This window comes from Eretmochelys imbricata, chromosome 3 (genome assembly GCF_965152235.1).
Source record: "Eretmochelys imbricata isolate rEreImb1 chromosome 3, rEreImb1.hap1, whole genome shotgun sequence".
Taxonomy (NCBI): domain Eukaryota; kingdom Metazoa; phylum Chordata; order Testudines; family Cheloniidae; genus Eretmochelys; species Eretmochelys imbricata.
In genome coordinates, this window is record NC_135574.1 from 61,941,768 (window position 1) to 61,963,103 (window position 21,336).

Here is a 21,336-nt window from a genome sequence, read left to right on the forward strand (position 1 = left end):
CAGCATGCGAAGGGCAAGGATCACAGAGGTGACTTCCCGCTGTGAGAGACCCATGAGGAGCCAGTCATCAAGGTGGGGTACACCGTGTATCCGAGGCAGTGCATTTGGGCAACCCTCCCTAGAGGGAGGGGAGAGGAACAAAACAAATCCTCTCAACCACTAAACTAATCTAATCTAATTTACGAACTAAACTGAACTAAACTAGCAATTAGGAAAAATTCTTTTAGCTGAGGCACACTTGAGGCAGACACACTCAGGGTCTGTCTCAGACCAAGGCAGTTGAGAAGGAACTGAGGGTGGTTCTCTTGCACAGACCTATATAGCCTTGATGTCGGTATGGGAGGTAAGGGACCCATGTGCAGACCGAACGGACACTGCTATCGAAGGTTTCTGATCAAAAGCACATGGGGTGCACACGCACCTGAAGTGGAACATCTATAGGGACATTACTTGAAGAAGAACCAAATCTTCAGTTTGCATAAAATTCCTTCGGCAGATAAATATTGTCTTATGATTAATACTATTTTTAAAAATTAGACATATGTCTTGGAACATATTATCTTAGAACAGAACAGTATATGTGTATTTGGCAATTTTAGTAAATAATTTCTAATTTCGAAATAGCATTTCAGTAAACTTTCCAGTAAAAATACCCAGAGAAAGACAGAGAGAAATTGGCTGGGAAGAGAGAGAAGCAAGAAAGAGAAAAAGTAAATATCTGTGTTCAAAAGCCTCTGATGTCCGTTTTCTCTGACAATGAAAAAACAGTTTTATATTAGAATGACATCCTAGTAATGTATGAGTATGCAAGGAGCACTACATATTAATCTTCAGATTCAGCCCAAGTAGCAAAACAACATGCCATATGCACGGGGAGGAGGGGGTAAATTCTCAAAGCAAATATCTTCTGTAAATCAAGAGAAGGAGTCTTCCACAAAGTATTTTAATAGAACAATTACTTCATCTCAGATAATTAAATACTGAATATTAAAGACAATTTGCCGAACACAGCAGTCATTTAGGAAAAGAGATGAAAACTGTGCTAACAAGTTAAAACAAAATTCAAAAAATTGTCTGCAACTACAATGAAACGGTGTCCTAATTCAATAAGACTTTTATAAAGGGACTTAAACTGCCAAGCCAACAGTTTCTCTTAAATGCGCAAATAAATTTGTTAGTCTCTAAGGTGCCACAAGTACTCCTTTTCTTTTTGCGAATACAGACTAACACAGCTGCTACTTTGAAACCTGTCTTAAAAGTACATGTTATGTGCAGACTCTTACTATAAACTGCTAATAAATACATTCAAATGCTGTGAGGTCTAGTCTGCCTATTTTTTCAATTTATAAATTTAAACAGTAAACTAAATATTTTCAGTCATTTTGTTTAATTTTAAAAGCATAAATGCAATTATTTTGATTTGAAAATCACTTTATAGACATATACCCTGATCCTGCAGTTGGATCCACAGACATGGAGCCAACTGTAGCACTAGGCACTTGAACAATGCATATTCTAAAATTCACATCCAAGAAAAACAGCTGGTCAATCCCTACTTTAACATTTTATAAAAAGAAAACCTAGATGAAGGATAGATGCATGATGAGACAGATGGACACAGTCTACCTATTTCAATCTCTTTGTTAGACATTATCCCATAAAAAGACAATCAAAAAGGTCTCTTTGGCACTACTTTATAGAAGTAACAGAGACTTGGATCTAACCTGTAAAATCTGCTTTCCAGTCTTTGTTTAATGGTACTGAGATCTGTGGGATATGCCACAACAGTGCAATACATTGGATAAGCTTGGAGATCCACAGGTGCCACAAATGCAGAAGCAATATCTAAATACAAATGAAAATTCAATGTTATATCACATAAAACCAGCACTTTAATAGTCTGTTTCAGATCTTTTTTATTTTCAACACCCCTCCCCACCGACACACTCCTTGAAGCTTAGAATACAAATAGTAAGTGACAGAAACAAACAAGAAAAGCCAACATTACATATTTTAAAATATCAGTGAAATTTTATACACACACATGTGCTGTAGCACATGCCATAAGCATGATTACTGTAGTGATTAATCAGAGCCATCCCTCTGGACATGAAAGACTGCACTCTGAGAAGCATGCTGTGTGCATTCAAAATACAAAGAGAATTACTTTTTGCTACAGATACAAATCTGTAAGTTATATAATTCAAAACATGCAATTCCAAGATATTAATTGGTGCACTTCTGACTCATTCTGCTTTGGAAAAATATCACTTAATTAATCTTGACATCACCACAGCGGTTCTCAACTGGGGGGTCCATGAGCCCTTTCAGGGAGGCCATGGAGCTCCACAGCTAAAAGCTGGTGCCCCAAGCCCCAGTGCTGAAGCCAGGAGCGACGTGGGGCTAAAGCCACCCCCGCTTCCCCAGTCGGAAGCGTCGCAGGGCTGAAGCCAGCGGCGGCCCCCCAAGCCAGGAGCAGTGGGGGGCTGCAGCATTTTTATAGCCTGTTGAGGGGGGGCTTTGTAAGAAAAAGGTGAAACAGAATGCTCTATTGCAGTTAAAAATCTACTCTTAAGATTGCTACAGTAAATTGAACCTTTATACAAAGCAAGCAACAATAGTAGTAGTTAAAAAAACAAAACCTCACACAGACTATGGAAAGAACCAGCTAAGATAATTTAAATATACCATTACTCTTACTATGGAGGCACGGTAGTGGAAACCTTAATTACAACTTCATACTTCCTCCAGAAACACATAACATACTACACATATCACTACTGGTATCTGCTAACTCCTTTTGTAATTAACGTTTTACATTATTCTGAAAGAGGGAGATTAATGAGTTATGTGTAGTGTGTTTCCTTATTTGTGGGGTCAGAAGGTAGTTTCTTGTGAAGATGCAGTGTGTCCCCATCAAAGAAAACATGCTGTATAAGCATTCAGGTTCCACCAAGGCGTCCCACAACTTCATATTTCCTTGTTTTTTTGCATTAGGGGATGTCACACCTAACCAATCTTAATCCCTGTTACACCAAATTTTTGTTTATAATAGTTCACACATTTAAGTACCATACAGACACACAAGAATTAACTATGCACATTTCAACAGCCATCTTATCACAAGACACCTAAAGTTATTCAACATATGCATCAATGATATATGCATACCTTTGACTATGTTAATGACAGAATTAGTGATATGTATGTAGAAAGAATTTATAATGTACTTTTCAGAAACTGCCAATATATATCAGCAATTGTCCCCACAAGTGGTAAATTCATGGTGAACCATTTGCTAACCAATACATTACACATCCGTTCTCCTCACAACCCAAAGAAAAGAAAAATGATGGCTGGAGTACACAGCAGATTAGTTAGGAAAATCCCAAGTACAGCTATTTATCATAACATTCTCTAGGAAAACAAAACAAATACATACTTTTTGCTCTCTGTTCAAAATGAAGTTACAGCTTTTGTATTCAACATAGGGGCCTACGTTTTCAACACTAGCAAGTGATTTTGGGTGCTCAGTTTGAGATATCATAAACAGGCTTTGATTTTCAAAGGGCAAGTGTTCAGTACTTTCTGAAAATCAAGCTCTTCAAGGTCTTTCAAGTTACATGTTCAAAAATTGAAACTCTCAAAATCACTAGTCACCTTTGAAAGTTTGGGTCAGACTATACATTAAAGGCACTACGTAGATATGTCATGTTGTGAACAAAATATTTTCTTTTTTTTATAAGGTAATAATTCAAGTAGAAAAGGTTCAGAAAAGGGCAACCAAAATGATTAGGGGTCCCATATGAGGAGAGATTAAAGAGGCTAGGACTTTTCATCTTGGAAAAGAGGAGACTAAAGGGGGATATGATAGAGGTATATAAAATCGTGAGTGGCGTGGGAAAGTGAATAAGGAAAAGTTATTTACTTGTTCCCATAATATGAGAACTAGGGGCCACCAAATGAAATTAATAGGTAGCAGGTTTAAAACAAATAAAAGGAAGTTCTTCTTCACGCAGTGCACAGTCGACCTGTGGAACTCCTTGCCTGAGTTGTGAAGGCTAGGACTATAACAGGGTTTAAAAGAGAACTGGATAAATTCATGGAGGTTAAGTCCATTCATGGCTATTAGCCAGGATGGGTAAGGAATGGTGTCCCTAGTCTCTGTTTCTCAGAGGGTGGAGATGGATGGCAGGAGAGAGATCACTGATCATTACCTGTTAGGTTTACTCCCTCTGGGGCACCTGGCATTGACCACTGTCAGTAGACAGGATACTGGGCTGGATGGACCTTTGGTCTGACCCAGTATGGCCATTCTTATGTAAGTAGTGATTTTATGACTATTATAGTTGATCAATGATAGCATTTACTAATTTTGTGGATTGTGGTGTTCTCATAAAAATGCACATCATCCCTTCCGAAAAAGTTAGCTTGCATACTGAATGTTTCCTAAATTATTCAATCACAAATGTTTACCTAGAGTCATGAGCTGGTTTATCCCTGCAATAATTCTGTCACATTCCTCATCTCGGGTTCTGGAACCCCATTCTCCATCCAGAGGTTTGTAGATCAATGTTCGGCATTCAACATCAGTTAAAGGAACACTAGTTCCCAGCTCTTCAGGAAACACAGCTGAAATATGCCATAAAAAAGACCCAGATGATCACTGCAAAATAGTCATCTGTTTATATTTCAAGACAGACATACTTCTATTAAAAACACAGAGCAATTAATATAGGCAGTATATACAATAACATCGCTTTACTGAATGAAGGTGTAAGGTGTGTAGTTCTTTGTGCAAAAGACAACAATGCTTTGATACTGTTCTGGGGTCCTACATGCTTCATGTATTATTGTTACCAGCTAACAAATGTGTTTCCACAATGCAGATTGCTGGATCCTGACAGAATTTTGTGGATTTTCTATTTACTAGACTTGCAGACTTACAGTCAGTTTGTGGGAGAATGTATTTTTGCAGTAAACAAGGGTAGTTCTGTAGCATGTGAAATTTTTAAAATAAATTGATAATTTAACTATATTCTGGGAACTGTAGTGGTGCTTTATAGGTTTTCAGGTCGAGTTTATAGATATTGATTTTAACCTATATAGCTCTTGAGACCTGCCTATTTTGAAAACTGCCTTTTTCCTTCTTCCATTGCTATGGTAAGTGGAGGTTCTTGAACTGGAGCCCCTGAGACATAGAAGAGACGCTACCGTCAGGGCATTCTCTTGAGGGCATTCAACTTTGGAATTAATACCCTGATTTGATCAAAATTAGCCAGAATCTGTTGATTTTCAGGGCACACTGCAAGATCCATCTTTTTATCCAGACTTTTGGGCAGGGAAAGTGCAATAAGGGTAAATATTTGTAGGTGTAGCAAGAGATTCTTGGGATGTTTGGGTTTGTGGTTGGATGGATATCTTACATTTTGGTAAAAACAACGAGGAGTCCTTGTAGCACCTTAAAGACTAACAAATGTATTTGGGCATAAGCTTTCGTGGGCTAAAATCCACTTCATCAGATGCATGGAGTGGAAAATATAGTAGCAGGTATATTTATACATAAATATATATCAAGTATAGTGCATCAGTATAGTGCAAGTAGAGTAGGGGCATTAGGGGATGAGAGCTGAGGAAGCGTTGTTCTAAGTCAGCCATAAAAAAGTTGGCATACCGGAGGGGGCCATGCAGGTACCCGTAGAAGTCCCGCTGACTTGAAGGTATAAATTGTCCCCAAAATCTGAAATAGTTGTGGGTGAGGACAACGTCACAAAGTTCAGGCACCAGGTTTGCCGTGACATTATCGGGGATACTATTCCTGACAGCTTGTAGTCCATCTTTGTGTGGAATGTTGGTGTAGAGGGCTTCTACATCCATAGTGGCTAGGATGGTGTTTTCTGGAAGATTACCAAAGGATTGTAGTTTCCTCAGGAAGTCAGTGGTGTCTCGAAGATAGCTGGGAGTGCTGGGAGCGTAGGGCCTGAGGAGGGAGTCTACATAGCCAGACAATCCTGCTGTCAGGGTGCCAGTGCCTCAGATGATGGGGCGTCCAGGATTCCCAGGTTTATGGATTTTGGGTAGCAGATAGAATACCCCTGGTCGGGGCTCTAGGGCTGTGTCAGTGTAGATTTGTTCCTGTGCATCTTAAGGGAGTTTCTTGAGCAGATGGTGTAGTTTCTTTTGGTAATCCTCAATGGGGTCAGAGGGTAGTGGCCTGTAGAATGTGGTGTCAGAGAGTTGTCTAGCAGCCTCTCGTTCATATGACAACTCTGTTGCTACACAACTCTCTGACATTGGCCAGACCGGACAGTCTCTACGCAAAAGAATAAACAGATACAAATCTGACATCAGGAATTACAACATTGAAAAACTAGTAGGAGAACACTTCAACCTCCCTGGTCACTCAATAAACTTAAAAGTGGCAATTCTTCAACAAAAAAACTTCAAAAACAGACTCCAATGTGAAACTGCAGAACTGAAATTAATTTGCAAACTGGACACCATCAAATTAGGCCTGAATAAAGACTGGGAGTGGATGAGTCAGTACAAAACCTAGTTTTACCATACTAATTTCCCCCTACTATTACTCACACCTTCTTGTCAACTGTTTGAAATGGGCCACTCATTACCACTACAAAAGTGATTTTTTCCTCCCTTGATATTCTACTGATAATTAAATTGTCTCGTTAGACTGACCCCCGACCGATAAGGCAGCTCCCATCTTTTCATGTACTATGTATAAATATACGTGCAACTGTATTTTCCACTCCATGCATTGATAAAGTGGATTTTAGCTCACGAAAGCTTATGCCCAAATACATTTGTTAATCTCTAAAGGTGCCACAAGAACTCCTTGTTGTTTTTGCTTATACAGTCTAACACGGTTACCACTCTGAAACCTGTTACATTTTGGTGTTAGAGATGCTGCAGGTTTTATCTTGTGTGTTGCTGCACTTTTAATTATTTCTAAGAAGGAGGAAGAGCCTGGGAGAGGTACTTCATTCTTTAAAACCAAATAATAAGGAAATGAATAAACATACTGAAATAACAAATAATTGTAACAGAATATGTACAGTAGGCTGAACTGAATCACAGTTCTACTTTAAGGGAGAGAGAAAGAAAAAACAAATAGTTTATGGATAGCAAAGCAAAGTCATCAATAAGTCTCCCAGAAAACAGCAAAAAAATATTCCAAACTATATTCAGTTTTTAACTAATTTAAAAAAAAACTAGCTCAGAGTGCAGTAGCCCAGTAGGGTGTGGATGGACTGAAGAAATAATGCTAGTGGGCCCACTGGAGAGCATGCACTTCACAATTCCTACCTTGGATAGCTGGACCAGAGAGGGAATAAGTCCCCTTTGCCAATTTGCCCTCAAACACTTTGTGTGTATAGAATTAGTGAGTGCATTGCAGGGACAACAGGTCTCTCTAGCATGCAATTTCCACTGAACCTAGTGGGGGAGCAGGTTCATCTTTCCATTAATGATATTGACATGATTATATATCCAGTTACTCCATTCACAGGTCAGGCTCATTTTAATAGATGTGTATTTGTAATCTGGTGACTTAAGCACAAATTTATAATGCAATTGTTTTTATGATTCTTGTTTCTTTTTTTTCTGGCATTTTACAGAGAAACATACTTGGTAACTTTAATTTTTAAAAACTATTTGCATAAGCTAGGCTTTCTATACATATGAATAAAGATGACACATCTACACACTTACGCACCATTATTTGGTATGAGCTCCATATCCCAAGGACTCATCTTCTCAGTGTCACCATTGTCCCAGCTTAAAGAAAAAAATAACCAAGTTTAAATTATAGTAATTAGTACTGTTTAAACAGTAAAAAATGTATTACTCTTATATGTAATGTTTATTTTATTACATAATGAACACACTTTATTATAAGTTTTATTATTGCAATTAAAGGAACCAAATCACCTAAATCAGTGCTTGCTATGCAAGATTAAAATTTACATTAAAATGATTTATTAAAAGCGGAAGTAAAGACAAATTTGCTAACCAGACATTGTAGCACTGAAATAAACTGTCAGGATATTCAGGCTGTAGAGGTTCCTGGCTTTCAATTGTTCCAAACCACCAGGCATCATCTATTACTGACCTGAAACGATCACCTGGACAATACAAAACAATCTCATTAATAAAAAGTACTTTGTTGTCATAGTCTTATTCTTTTACCAATTTCTACTCTACATTTGCCTAATCTTCATGGTAGTCATTCTTTGGAGATGTCTTTGTCAATGGACATATATAAAGAGTATTCAGACTGATACACCCTTAAAACAACAGTAAAGGGCACACTTTAGAAAGAACTTATATTGTGTAGGATATCAGAAAAAATATAGATAATGAGCATATAAAAATCAGCAATCAGTATAATTTACATGTATATTAGAACACGTTGCAACATTTTTCAAGCTTACAGCAGTGGAAGACAGTTTAATTTTTTAATATCTTTAATTCTAATATATATAAAACTCACATATGTAATACATATTGTTCTCAATAGAATTTCTTACTTTAGAAGGTTCCTATGTTTCTTCCTCTCACGTACAAACTTCCTCAAAGTCCAGCAAACAATAAACTTTTATAAACAACAAACAGTTATAACCACTTCTCTCTCTTCTCTGAGGGCTCCTGTGCATTCCCACTTGCGAGGAGACTGGCAAGCAGTCTACGCAGAGGAAGGTAGAAGTTCTCAACGAAATATGGATTGTAGCACAGTTTTCCCAAATTGACTATCAGAGCACAATGCTGATTCCAAAGAGTAGTGCTTGATGAAAGTTTAGACTGAACTTCAAGTGGCTGCTATACAAATCTCCATTATGGGTACCTGCCTAAAACATGCCACAAAAGCTTCATTGGACCTGGTGGAATGGGTTTTAGCCCAGGAAGTACTAACACCTCGCCTAGATTGTAGCAAAACTCAATCAATACATGCCCTAATCCAGAGTGAATGGAAATGGGGCAATCGACAGATCAAAGGGAAGTACTTTGTACTGGTAATGTCTCTGTCCCATACAGAATTTAAGGTAGTTGCAGTGTGTCAGCCTAATGGCTACATGGAAATAGGTGTCCTTTAAGTCAAGAGCCATGTGTGAAGAACATGGAGTTGATCTGTAATAATTTGTGGCCAATGTATCCTGACTGGTTGACGTTATTTGATTAAAATATTACTATATAGACATTGTTGCAACCACTACTATATATTTGCAACACAATTTGTACAATGTGGCATGTAAAATGTTTATGAAAAGGTGATGATTTGCTGGTTATGATTATACTATTTGTATGCATGTGTTACTTTTGTATTTGAAGTTATGAGTATTGGCTTTATACCTGGATTTTAAATTGGGGTAACAACCACAAGTTCCACGGTATGCATCCGATGAAGTGAGCTGTAGCTCACGAAAGCTCATGCTCAAATAAATTGGTTAGTCTCTAAGGTGCCACAAGTACTCCTTTTCTTTTTGCGAATACAGACTAACACGGCTGTTACTCTGAAACCACAAGGTAGCTAGCCAGCACATCCTGGAGGTACTATTTAAATTAAGTGCCCATCAAAAGAACATTTAACTGACAATGGACCATGGGAGACGCCTATTTACACTTAATGGAATTTTCTGCTGTGACTAGGCAAAATGCATGGACATGTGATTTGCCCATATAACGCCAAACTCCATCTTGTTGCTGTAATTTTCCACAGTAGGAACAATGGGATTCCCTCCACATGGCAGAAGCTATAAAAGGCTCTGGAAACACCTCTATTTTGCCTCTGTCCTCCTCAAACCTCTGGAGCATTCTAACCAAGGGACTGAGGTCCTTCCAATGATTTGGAAGCAGTCAGAGACATGACATAAGCCAGTAGTTTATTCTATCGCTGCTACAAGCCTGAACCAAGAACTTTGCATATATTGTATGTATTTGATTCCTTTAACCAATTTTAACTCTTACCTTTCTTTCTTTCTCTCTTTCTATGAATAAACCTTTAGATTTTAGATACTAAAGGATTGGCATCAGTGTGATTTTTGGGTAAAAGCTAAGTTATATATTGACGTGGGTGTGTGACTGGGCCTTTGGAATCAGAAAAATCTTTTATTTGATAAGACTGGTTATAAAGAACCACTCACCTTTAAATCCAGTATTTTTGGTGGTGACGTAAGAACTGGAATGTCCAAGAAAACTGCTTTTATGACTTCTTGTTAGCCAGTGTGGTGAAAAAGAAGTTTACTTTTGTTGCTGGTTTGGTATATCTCATGGAAAAATAACCACCAGTTTTGGGCTATGTTTGCCCTATTTCTCAGTAGTTTGTCCTAAGTTTGGCATCCTCAGTTGTGGCCCACTAAGGCACGATTACAACTGGTTATTGTATTGTTTACTTTATTCCTACCCTAAGATAATTCTCTAGCAGGTTTGTTAGGATATGCACCCAGAAAAGGGATGGACACTGATATTCACATCTCCCAGCAAACAGCGGACGGGCTAAGACACAATGCAGAACCAACCACTTTGAAGTCTCTCTCTGATCCCCAGTTGAGGAGTCTAAACTGGTTTAACCACACTCAAGAGACAAAGGACTTTGGACGGATTTAAAAACAGACACTCCTGAAGAAGAGAAACTAAGGTGAAGCCAGTTTCCAGAGGCCAGAGTGTCTAGGACTATAGTGATACTTATAGACCTGTTACTGTGTTAAAAGCCCTTTTCTTTTATGTTATGCTTTGTTTCTGCTGTTAAGATTAAGCAACACTTTGTTTAGAAAAGGCTGTCTGGTGACCACTGCTAACCACTGGCCACAACTCCCAAAGGGAAGACTTGCAGTCATTGAACTTCATTAGGCCTGTTGTGAAATCATGGTTGGTACACAGGGTGCTGGAGCCCAGGAATGCAATCTAAGAGGGAGAATCACAATATTCCACCAGAAAAGAGGTGAAGGTGTAGGGACTGACACCTGTTGGGGTGCACTCAGAAAGACTCCCGAAGGATCAGAGATGTTATGTACCCGTCGCCTTGTAATAGGGTAAGATTACTCCCAACAAGAACACCCTGTATTCTTAAGATATTATGGTATTTGTTTAGCCTTCTGAGGTCCAGGTCAGGTCTGAGACCATTCACCTCCCTGGGAATGTGAAAGTACAGAAAACGGAAGTACTTTCTCTAAGGCTCCTTTTGTGATAAGGGAATCCTCTTCTTCCAGAAGTACTTTTTTGTGAGAAGGATCTCTGAAGAGAGGTAGGGGTGTGTGTGTGTGTGTGTATCTATCTGATGGGATACTCATCATGGTTGATCCCAGCACACAGTGACTGGAAATAACCATGCATCACGCATTGGGGGGGTGGGGGGGGAAAAGAGAGAGAGAGAGAGAGAGAGAGAGAGAAAGAAAGAAAGAAAGAAAGAAAGAAAGAAAGAAAGAATTAAAAACCGAAAGTTATAAAAATTGTACAATTTGGGGCTAGCTCAGTCATTCTCAGCCCCACAGCCTGTAGGCCATTTGTGCCCTAATCAGCACACAGCTGCGGTCCATGTGACATCCCCAGGGCTGTAATTAGGGTGGGGCAGGAAGGGATCTGCCCTAGGTGCAGAACTGGTGGGAGGGTGCAATAATGGGGCAGCACTGGATCAGGCCCAGCTGCATCAGGAAGCCAGGATACTCAGCGACCCCCACCCTGCAGGATCACGAGTCTAGTGACTCAGGCTGGAGCAGGATCCCTGGAGGCACTAGGACTGCAGTGGCAGGAGAGCTACATAGCTGAGCTACATGCAGCTGAGGTAGGAGACCAGCGAGGGTGTGTGCGTACAGGGCGCTAGGGCGTGTGTGCAGGTGCTGGGGAGGACAGTCCCGGGGGGTTGGGTGATAAGGGGCATTCCCTGGCGGGGGGGGCAGTCTGGAGAGAGGCTAGGAGGCAGTCCCTTGGGTGGGGGGACTGGGTGCTTGGGGGACAGCCCCTGGCTGGGGGGGCAACTCACACTGGGCAGGACTCCCCATCTTTGCAGGCAGGCTCCACAGCCACGCTCTCTGGGCACTCAGCCCAGCTACACTGCCAGCAGCAGCACAGAAGTGAGGCTGGCAATACACCATGCCATGCCACCGATATAGTAAATGAATTAATGTTAACTGTTAATGTTTTGCCTTATTTTGCTAATTTAAAATGCTCTTGGCAGACATTTGCCACTGCTGAAGTGGAAGGTAGTACATTGATTTGAATCATATTGCTGACATATGGTAAATACACTGAGAACCACTGGGCTCGCTAAACCCAATGGGACTAGAAAAAAACACATATAACTGAGAGTCCCTTCTCCTCGCTGTGTCAACAGTGAAGGAAACTGAAATGATTGGGGGAAGAGGGTGCACTTCCTTTATGTAATCTCGAACACTCAACATTCAACACTACAAGGTGTGTTCACATCCCCCAAATGACTCCTCTGTGAAGAGAGTCCCCCAAGCTTGCTGCCAGGGAGTGCCATCTCACAACTCGGAACAGAAGCCCTCAAAGAAGGAAAGATCAGGAATAGCCCTTTTTCATGCTTTAAAAACTAAACCAAACCAAACCGAACAAGTATTAGATTTTGTCTTCCCTATTTTTACTGGAGGATTCCTTAAGACACTAGTAGAACTATGACATCACAAGAGACTCAAACCTGAGCAATTGAGGCAGGATGGGACTTTTTGCTATATACTTTTAAAAAGTCTGATTTTCTTAAAATACCTATTTAATTCAAACTTCTAACAAAAGTTCTCTTTGTGAAAGTCAACATTTCAATTGAGAGAAGAGAGCTCTAGCTTAGTTCTTTAGTCCTACAAAGGGAAGACAAGATGTGATATTCATGATATTTATAAGATAAAAGGAAAATGTTATCTTCTTTTGCAGGTCACCTTAAAAATTCTAATTTTTTCTCACATGTAATTGTGTTCAGTGGCAAAGTTTAATTCTGCAGGAGCAGTAAGCACTGCATCTCTCTGAAGATCAGTAGACCTTGCTCTCCGATTCCAGCATAATACTTTATTTTCACCCACTTTGCCATGTTTCCTAATGAAATAAGGCAACATGAATGAAACCAGATGCATTTATTAAACTTTTTACAAAACCCACCACCTACCTATATTCCATCGTCTATGTTTTGCATCATCAAACTGCTGCCGCAAGACTAGGAAATCTATAACATCTGGCATATCATGGTACCTAGTTGCAATCAAAATGGAACAAGAATGATTAAGGTGAAAAACCAGCAACAGAATACAGAAAACATTGTTAGATATCAAAATGCATTTAATGCATCTGAATTCAATATAAACATCTTAAATTTATGTCACAGCAATTTCTGTTTAAAAATAAAACTTATCTTTAAAATTTAGCAAATTTAAAAGGTTTTAAATATTACAAAAAACAGTTTCCCTAGTGGAACCGAAATAATGCTTCTCTTACTTCATGGTGAATGATCCTCCAGTCAGTTTACCAGTATCTGGGTCAAGAAAAGCAAGTTTAAGACAGCAGAGAGTAGGCAATCCCACTTCATATTTAATCCCAACTATTTTCATCAGCTCTTGTTCCTGAAGTAAATAAAACACAATCTTATTTAAGGTGGTTGAATATAAGAGGACTGTAACAGAAGTATGAAATGAAAAAATTGAATATACTTCTGTTGAACAACAGATTTCAGTGGTGAACTGTGTAAACAAAATTAATAGGTCAAATACAGACCTTTCAAATTTACTCCCTGAAACCAAGAAGTTGCAATTCCCCAATATAACCTCATTGTATTGAATTGTTTGAAAACTTAACTGTTCACTGCAACACACTTTTAACAAGGCTTAAAAAAAAATCAGATTGATACATGAACATCAATCACAGGTCTAGGATTTTTTGTTTCATCCTTCTCAGTAATCAATTAAGTTATTGCAATCATAACTTTTAAACATTTATTTATTAACATTTAAAATTTCTGGGGCAATCATTACATTTTTAAATCTTAATAAATCATTTTAAAAACAAAGTTAAAATATGTTTTAAAAAGATTCTGTCAACAAAACTATGGACACTTTATGTCAAATAACATACATAAAAGTTATCTGCTATGACTTATTTTAAAGACAACAAAAATGGGAAAAGCAAGAAATATCATACCCGTAGTTCCATTTTATGCCATGGCTGTTTTTTTGGATTAATGCTATATATTTTATTCTTTTTAGCCATTACAATATACGCTTCATGACCTTGTCGGAAATAGTAAACCTAAGAATGAAACAAAAAATTAATTAAGCAACATTTTAAAATCCCAAAATGTTAGCACATTGCTGATACACAGTGTGTTCCCTTTCAAACCAAGATGGTACACATACATGCAGATAAGGTCTTTCAAAGTATCTATAAACTATTATTTTAATTTTAAATAGTGATAAGCTGCACTAGTCAGAGTAGGAACTCCCAAGTTATCAAGATAATGCACCACTCAATGGGTACACTGAATATTATAGTGGATCAAGTATGGTTCAATTGTTTGTAGTAGGAATAAATTGTTAGTTTGTATAAAAGAGATTAATCAAATTCACAAAGTACAGCTATTACTCCATTTTACAGCATTGGGAATCTGCTACTTTTTTATTTAGAGGAAATAATACTAACACACATACTTGTGTATTAGAAGAAAGTGGAGAATAACTTTATGCATAAATACAAGTTTTATACTAATATTCTGAGAAAATAGATTCCTCCTCTCTTAAAGAAGGCATATGGCCTGGTGGAGTGAGTGCTCGCATGGCTTCTCTCAGCGTGGCATGAATATATTCTAGCACAATCAGTTGTGAAAATAAGGGAGAACTAAAATAATTGTCTCTTACCTTATGTTTCCCATAAAACAATTTTAATGGGTGTTTACAAACGTACTAGCAATGTTTACTCTAATTTAACACTAACTAGCCAAAGACAGGTAATTCACAATTCAAGCAGACACTTTCTGCTCAATTTATGCCATAGGAAAAAGGAAAGTGTGAAAAGACAAAGGGTGGGATTTTCAAAAGCATCCAAGTGATTTAGAAGCACACATCCCACTGGAAGTTATTTATCTTAAATTATGCACCTGCAAGTTCAAAACAACTTCAATGGATTTTAAAAAATTGCACACGCTGTCCACACAATAGTTTAAAACAATTCCACACAGCAGCAAATGTCACTGGCCCTCCCAATCAGCACAACACTACACAGGTGGGTACAAGTGGGTGGCTAGAACATCACCGAGATTAACCATTTACTTATATTGCTAATAATTTTTCTTTAGGTAACACAAATGTCATAGAGCAAATTAAACAATTAGATGTGGGATGGACAAGGTCTAAATAATATATTCCATGCGACTGAATACATTAATAAACACAGACTATTTAAAAAACATTTAGGTAATTTTATAATAGACAATTTTTTATTAAAAGAATATTTCCTTCCACTTGACATCCCATACGACAAAGTTAAGATCAGAGCAAACTTGTACACCTGGGATCTGAACTCCTTAACACAGACATTTCTGTGGGAGTGCTGAAGTTTTTACTATCAGCTGATGAACATTGCTGGCATAATGATGAAACAAACTCACTAGAAACCTTTAATGTACTCAAGGGATATGTAATAAAATTAAAACTGACCCCCTCAAGTTAATCAGAACACAAGGCTTGAATAAACAACTAAGACAGCATACTGTATATATGTATACCAATTTTAAAAGAATAGTTTTCTTTATGAAATGACCTAAGACAGTAATCTGTGGCTCTGCAAATTCAGATGAAAGAACAACCATTTCCATCAAAAATGTTTTACTATCCATTCCTATGTAACACATGGGAAGTTAGGTATGGAACTCCAGAGTCTCTTTTTATTTTGGAAAACTAAAAGAACCAACAAACATATATAACCCCAGTGAAGTCTTTGCCTGTTGAGCTGATACGTTAGGAAAAACATATAGGCAATTAATGCCGTATTACAGAAGATTTAATTTAATTTATGTCACAGAATGAAACATCCAGTAACTAACTTCGCAGAATATTATATTAAAGACATAGCCCTTAAATCCCCGTTTTGTGTCTGTGATCTTTGAGGTTATAGAATCAGGTGGGTGTTGTGAGATTTTGCCAGACATTATGATGATCTAATTGGTAGGAAGAGCAGCAGATGCTACTAAATGCTGGAGCTAAACTACATTTTTGAAAGATTCTTATTTAAATTTAGTGACAACCATTTACTACTACACCATATTTTTGCAACAGAAACAAAATCCGAACTATTGAAACAAACTACAGATAAATCCTTCCATACTTACCAGCCACTCCTACCAACTTTCTCTATAGAAATGAAACCATTTATACACACTAATAAAATATTTTCATTTTACAAATAAGGAAAAATCTCATGTGATTTCCATCAAAAGACTGAGCACAGTAACATTAGAAAAAACAGTATGCCTATTCACAGAAAAATATACTTTAGTCTTTTGATAAATTTCACAGATTCTACAATTTCAGGGTGGTATCAATACTATATTACTGATGCCATACTAAAGAACACTCAAGCAGTCTAAACTATAGAATGTTCTCTTCAGGCAGATAAATAGGCAGTCATCTCTCTTAGTTGCATTTCTTTAAAATACATAACAAAGATTTGCAAGTGGTGCTAATAAGAAATAAAGTTAAGTGCTATTTATATGGTGAGCTTAACTAAAGATGAAATTGGCCAGCTTTAGGAGAACAAGTTACAAAACAATAAATAGACCTATTTGGGTTATCAACCTCTCCTGGCAAATGTTGTAAACTACATTAATACCATCTCCCCCCCAAATAATTCAAAAATAGTATGAGATATCTCCCTCTCAAAATGTATCTCCCGCTACACAAATAGTTTTACTCTATAAGTCTTAGAGGTTTTTTGCATGTAACGAAGAAGATTATTGTGGTTGCAAAGTCAAACACTTAGGAGTCATGAAATAACAGTTAAGGCAACCTTAATTCGGTCTCCTTGTATGTATGTATTATGATACCATCATCAATTACACGATCACATACTATTATTTCCACAAAACCCCAATGTCATTCAGTGCACAGAATGGACACTTAATGAGCCAGCCATTCTATATTTCGAAAGCTTATGCTCAAATAAATTTGTTAGTCTCTAAGGTGCCACAAGTACTCCTTTTCTTATTGTTCAAAGTGTGGCTCATGCTTTATTTACTACATACTATTCAAACCCTTTTGCTATGATGATCATCACTATCCAAGTGTTTAGCAAACATTAATGAATGTATTTTCACAACACCTCTGTGAAATACGTAAGTACTATCCCCATTTTACAGATGGCAAACTGAGGCAGAGATTAAGGTGAAAAGTATCCTCTAATTTTGGATGCCCAATTTTAGACACTCAGAGCCTGATTTTTCAGCATTATAGCACTTATGTTTACAGCACAGCTCCCACTGACTTCAATTGTAGTTGAGTGCTTAGCGCTTTTGCAAATCAGACCCCAGGGTCTCAAGTTGAGCACCCAGAAAATATGGAACACACAGTGACTGCATGTGAAAAATTTGGTGGATATCAGTTACTTACAATCACAAAGGAACTCTGTGCAGCTGTGGGGATAGAATTCAATTACCCAGAGTGGCATTCAACTGCTTTTACTATGAGACCATCCTCTATTTCCTGCAAACCTCTGCCTCACTCACCACAACCTTTCAACTTCTGTAACAAATGAGGCAGGAGTCCTACAGACAACAGCCTTCTTCAGTACACAACTCTGATTCATTTCCAAAGCAGGGTGGAAAAATAGCATGTGATCATGTAATTAACGACCGTATCATAATGCTTACATACAAGGTGGCTGAATTAAGGTTGCTTGTGCATTTCTCAACTTTTGAGCCCTTGAATTTGCAACTTTAATATTATTTTAGCCCTGGTCTACACTAGGACTTTAGGTCGAATTTAGCAGCATTAAATCGATGTAAACCTGCACCCGTCCACACGATGAAGCCCTTTATTTCGACTTAAAGGGCTCTTAAAATCGATTTCCTTACTCCACCCCTGACAAGTGGATTAGCGCTTAAATCGGCCTTGCCGGCTCGAATTTGGGGTACTGTGGACACAATTCGATGGTATTGCCCTCCGGGAGCTATCCCAGAGTGCTCCATTATGACCGCTCTGGACAGCACTCTCAACTCAGATGCACTGGCCAGGTAGACAGGAAAAGAACCGCGAACTTTTGAATCTCATTTCCTGTTTGGCCAGCGTGGCAAGCTGCAGGTGACCATACAGAGCTCATCAGCAGAGGTGACCATGATGGAGTCCCAGAATCGCAAAAGAGCTCCAGCATGGACCGAACGGGAGGTACGGGATCTGATCGCTGTTTGGGGAGAGGAATCTGTGCTATCAGAACTCCATTCCAGTTTTCAAAATGCCAAACCTTTGTCAAAATCTCCCAGAGCATGAAGGACAGAGGCCATAACAGGGACCCGAAGCAGTGCCGCATGAAACTGAAGGAGCTGAGGCAAGCCTACCAGAAAACCAGAGAGGCGAACGGCCGCTCCGGGTCAGAGCCCCAAACATGCCGTTTCTATGATGAGCTGCATGCCATTTTAGGGGGTTCAGCCACCACTACCCCAGCCGTGTTGTTTGACTTCTTCAATGGAGATGGAGGCAATACGGAAGCAGGTTTTGGGGACGAAGAAGATGATGATGATGATGAGGTTGTAGATAGCTCACAGCAAGCAAGCGGAGAAACCGGTTTTCCCGACAGCCAGGAACTGTTTCTCACCCTGGACCTGGAGCCGGTACCCCCCGAACCCACCCAAAGCTGCCTCCTGGACCCAGCAGGCGGAGAACGGACCTCTGGTGGGTGTACCTTTTAAAATACTATACATGGTTTAAAAGAAAGCATGTGAAAGGATTACTTTGCCCTGGCATTCGCGGTTCTCCTGGATGTACTCCCAAAGCCTTTGCAAAAGGTTTCTGGGGAGGGCAGCCTTATTGCATCCTTCATGGTAGGACGCTTTACCACTCCAGGCCAGTAACACGTACTCAGGAATCATTGTAGAACAAAGCATTGCAGTGTATGTTTGCTGGCATTCAAACAACGTCCGTTTTTTATCTCTCTGTGTTATCCTCAGGAGAGTGAGATATAATTCATGGTCACCTGGTTGAAATAGAGTGCTTTTCTTCAGGGGACACTCAGAGGAGCCCACTCCTGCTGGGCTGTTTGCCTGTGGCTAAACAGAAATGTTCCCCGCTGTTAGCCACGGGGAGCGGGGAGGGTTGAGGGGGTAGCCATGCGGTGGGGGCAGGCAAAATGCGACCTTGTAATGAAAGCACATGTGCTATGTATGTAATGTTAACAGCAAGGTTTACCCTGAAAGACTGTAGCCACTCTTTTATAAAATGTGTCTTTTTAAATACCGCTGTCCCTTTTTTTTTCTCCACCAGCTGCATGTGTTTCAATGATCACAGGATCTTCTCCTTCCCAGAGGCTAGTGAAGCTTAGAAAGAAAAAAAAACGCACTCGCGATGAAATGTTCTCTGAGCTCATGCTGTCCTCCCACACTGACAGAGCACAGACGAATGCGTGGAGGCAAATAATGTCAGAGTGCAGGAAAGCACAAAATGACCGGGAGGAGAGGTGGCGGGCTGAAGAGAGGGCTGAAGCTCAAATGTGGCGGCAGCATGATGAGAGGAGGCAGGATTCAATGCTGAGGCTGCTGGAGGACCAAACCAGTATGCTCCAGTGTATGGTTGAGCTGCAGCAAAGGCAGCTGGAGCACAGACTGCCACTGCAGCCCCTCTGTAACCAACCGCCCTCCTCCCCAAGTTCCATAGCCTCAACACCCAGACGCCCAAGAACGCGGTGGGGGGGCCTCCGGCCAACCAGCCACTGCACCACAGAGGATTGCCCAAAAAAAAGAAGGCTGTCATTCAATAAATTTTAAAGTTGTGAACTTTTAAAGTGCTGTGTGGCATTTTCCTTCCCTCCTCCACCACCCCTCCTGGGCTACCTTGGTAGTCATCCCCCTATTTGTGTGATGAATGAATAAAGAATGCATGAATGTGAAGCAACAATGACTTTATTGCCTCTGCAAGCGGTGATTGAAGGGAGGAGGGGCGGGTGGTTAGCTTACAGGGAAGTAGAATGAACCAAGGGGCGAGGGGTTTCATCAAGGAGAAACAAACAGAACTTTCACACCGCAGCCTGGCCAGTCATGAAACTGGTTTTCAAAGCTTCTCTGATGCGTACCGCGCCCTCCTGTGCTCTTCTAACTGCCCTGGTGTCTGGCTGCACGTAACCAGCAGCCAGGCGATTTGCCTCAACCTCCCACCCCGCCATAAACGTCTCCCCCTTACTCTCACAGAGATTGTGGAGCACACAGCAAGCAGTAATAACAGTGGGAATATTGGTTTCACTGAGGTCTAACTGAGTCAGTAAACTGCGCCAGCGCGCCTTTAAACGTCCAAATGCACATTCTACCACCATTCTGCACTTGCTCAGCCTGTAGTTGAACAGCTCCTGACTACTGTCCAGGCTGCCTGTGTACGGCTTCATGAGCCATGGCATTAAGGGGTAGGCTGGGTCCCCAAGGATACATATAGGCATTTCAACATCCCCAACAGTTATTTTCTGGTCTGGGAATAAAGTCCCTTCCTGCAGCTTTTGAAACAGACCAGAGTTCCTGAAGATGCGAGCGTCATGTACCTTTCCCGGCCATCCCACGTTGATGTTGGTGAAACGTCCCTTGTGATCCACCAGAGCTTGCAGCACTATTGAAAAGTACCCCTTGCGGTTTATGTACTCGGCGGCTTGGTGCTCCGGTGCCAAGATAGGGATATGGGTTCCGTCTATGGCCCCACCACAGTTAGGGAATCCCATTGCAGCAAAGCCATCCACTATGACCTGCACATTTCCCAGCGTCACTACCCTTGATATCAGCAGATCTTTGATTGCGTGGGCTACTTGCATCACAGCAGCCCGAACAGTAGATTTGCCCACTCCAAATTGATTCCCAACTGACCAGTAGCTGTCTGGCGTTGCAAGCTTCCACAGGGCTATCGCTACTCGCTTCTCAACTGTGAGGGCTGCTCTCATCTTGGTATTCATGCGCTTCAGGGCAGGGGAAACCAAGTCACAAAGTTCCATGAAAGTGCCCTTACGCATACGAAAGTTTCACAGCCACTGGGAATCGTCCCAGACCTGCAACACTATGCGGTCCCACCAGTCTGTGCTTGTTTCCCGAGCCCAGAATCGGTGTTCCACAGCATGAACCTGCCCCATTAGCACCATGATGCATGCATTGGC

General features: G+C 40.0%; 1 protein-coding gene across 3 annotated transcripts in view; it reads right to left on the reverse strand.

Annotated features, from left to right (window-relative positions):
• Nucleotides 1-21,336, reverse strand: part of PHIP (PHIP subunit of CUL4-Ring ligase complex) — a 308,803-nt gene that overhangs the window by 50,339 nt on the left and 237,128 nt on the right. For all 3 annotated transcript variants that reach the window (XM_077812726.1, XM_077812725.1, XM_077812727.1), the window contains 7 exons: nucleotides 14,152-14,259; nucleotides 13,453-13,577; nucleotides 13,127-13,209; nucleotides 8,030-8,141; nucleotides 7,733-7,794; nucleotides 4,477-4,632; nucleotides 1,725-1,845 (listed from right to left, as the gene is read on the reverse strand). In XM_077812726.1, coding sequence (XP_077668852.1) covers nucleotides 1,725-1,845; nucleotides 4,477-4,632; nucleotides 7,733-7,794; nucleotides 8,030-8,141; nucleotides 13,127-13,209; nucleotides 13,453-13,577; nucleotides 14,152-14,259 — 767 coding nt within the window. The remainder of the gene's footprint in view (nucleotides 1-1,724; nucleotides 1,846-4,476; nucleotides 4,633-7,732; nucleotides 7,795-8,029; nucleotides 8,142-13,126; nucleotides 13,210-13,452; nucleotides 13,578-14,151; nucleotides 14,260-21,336) is intronic.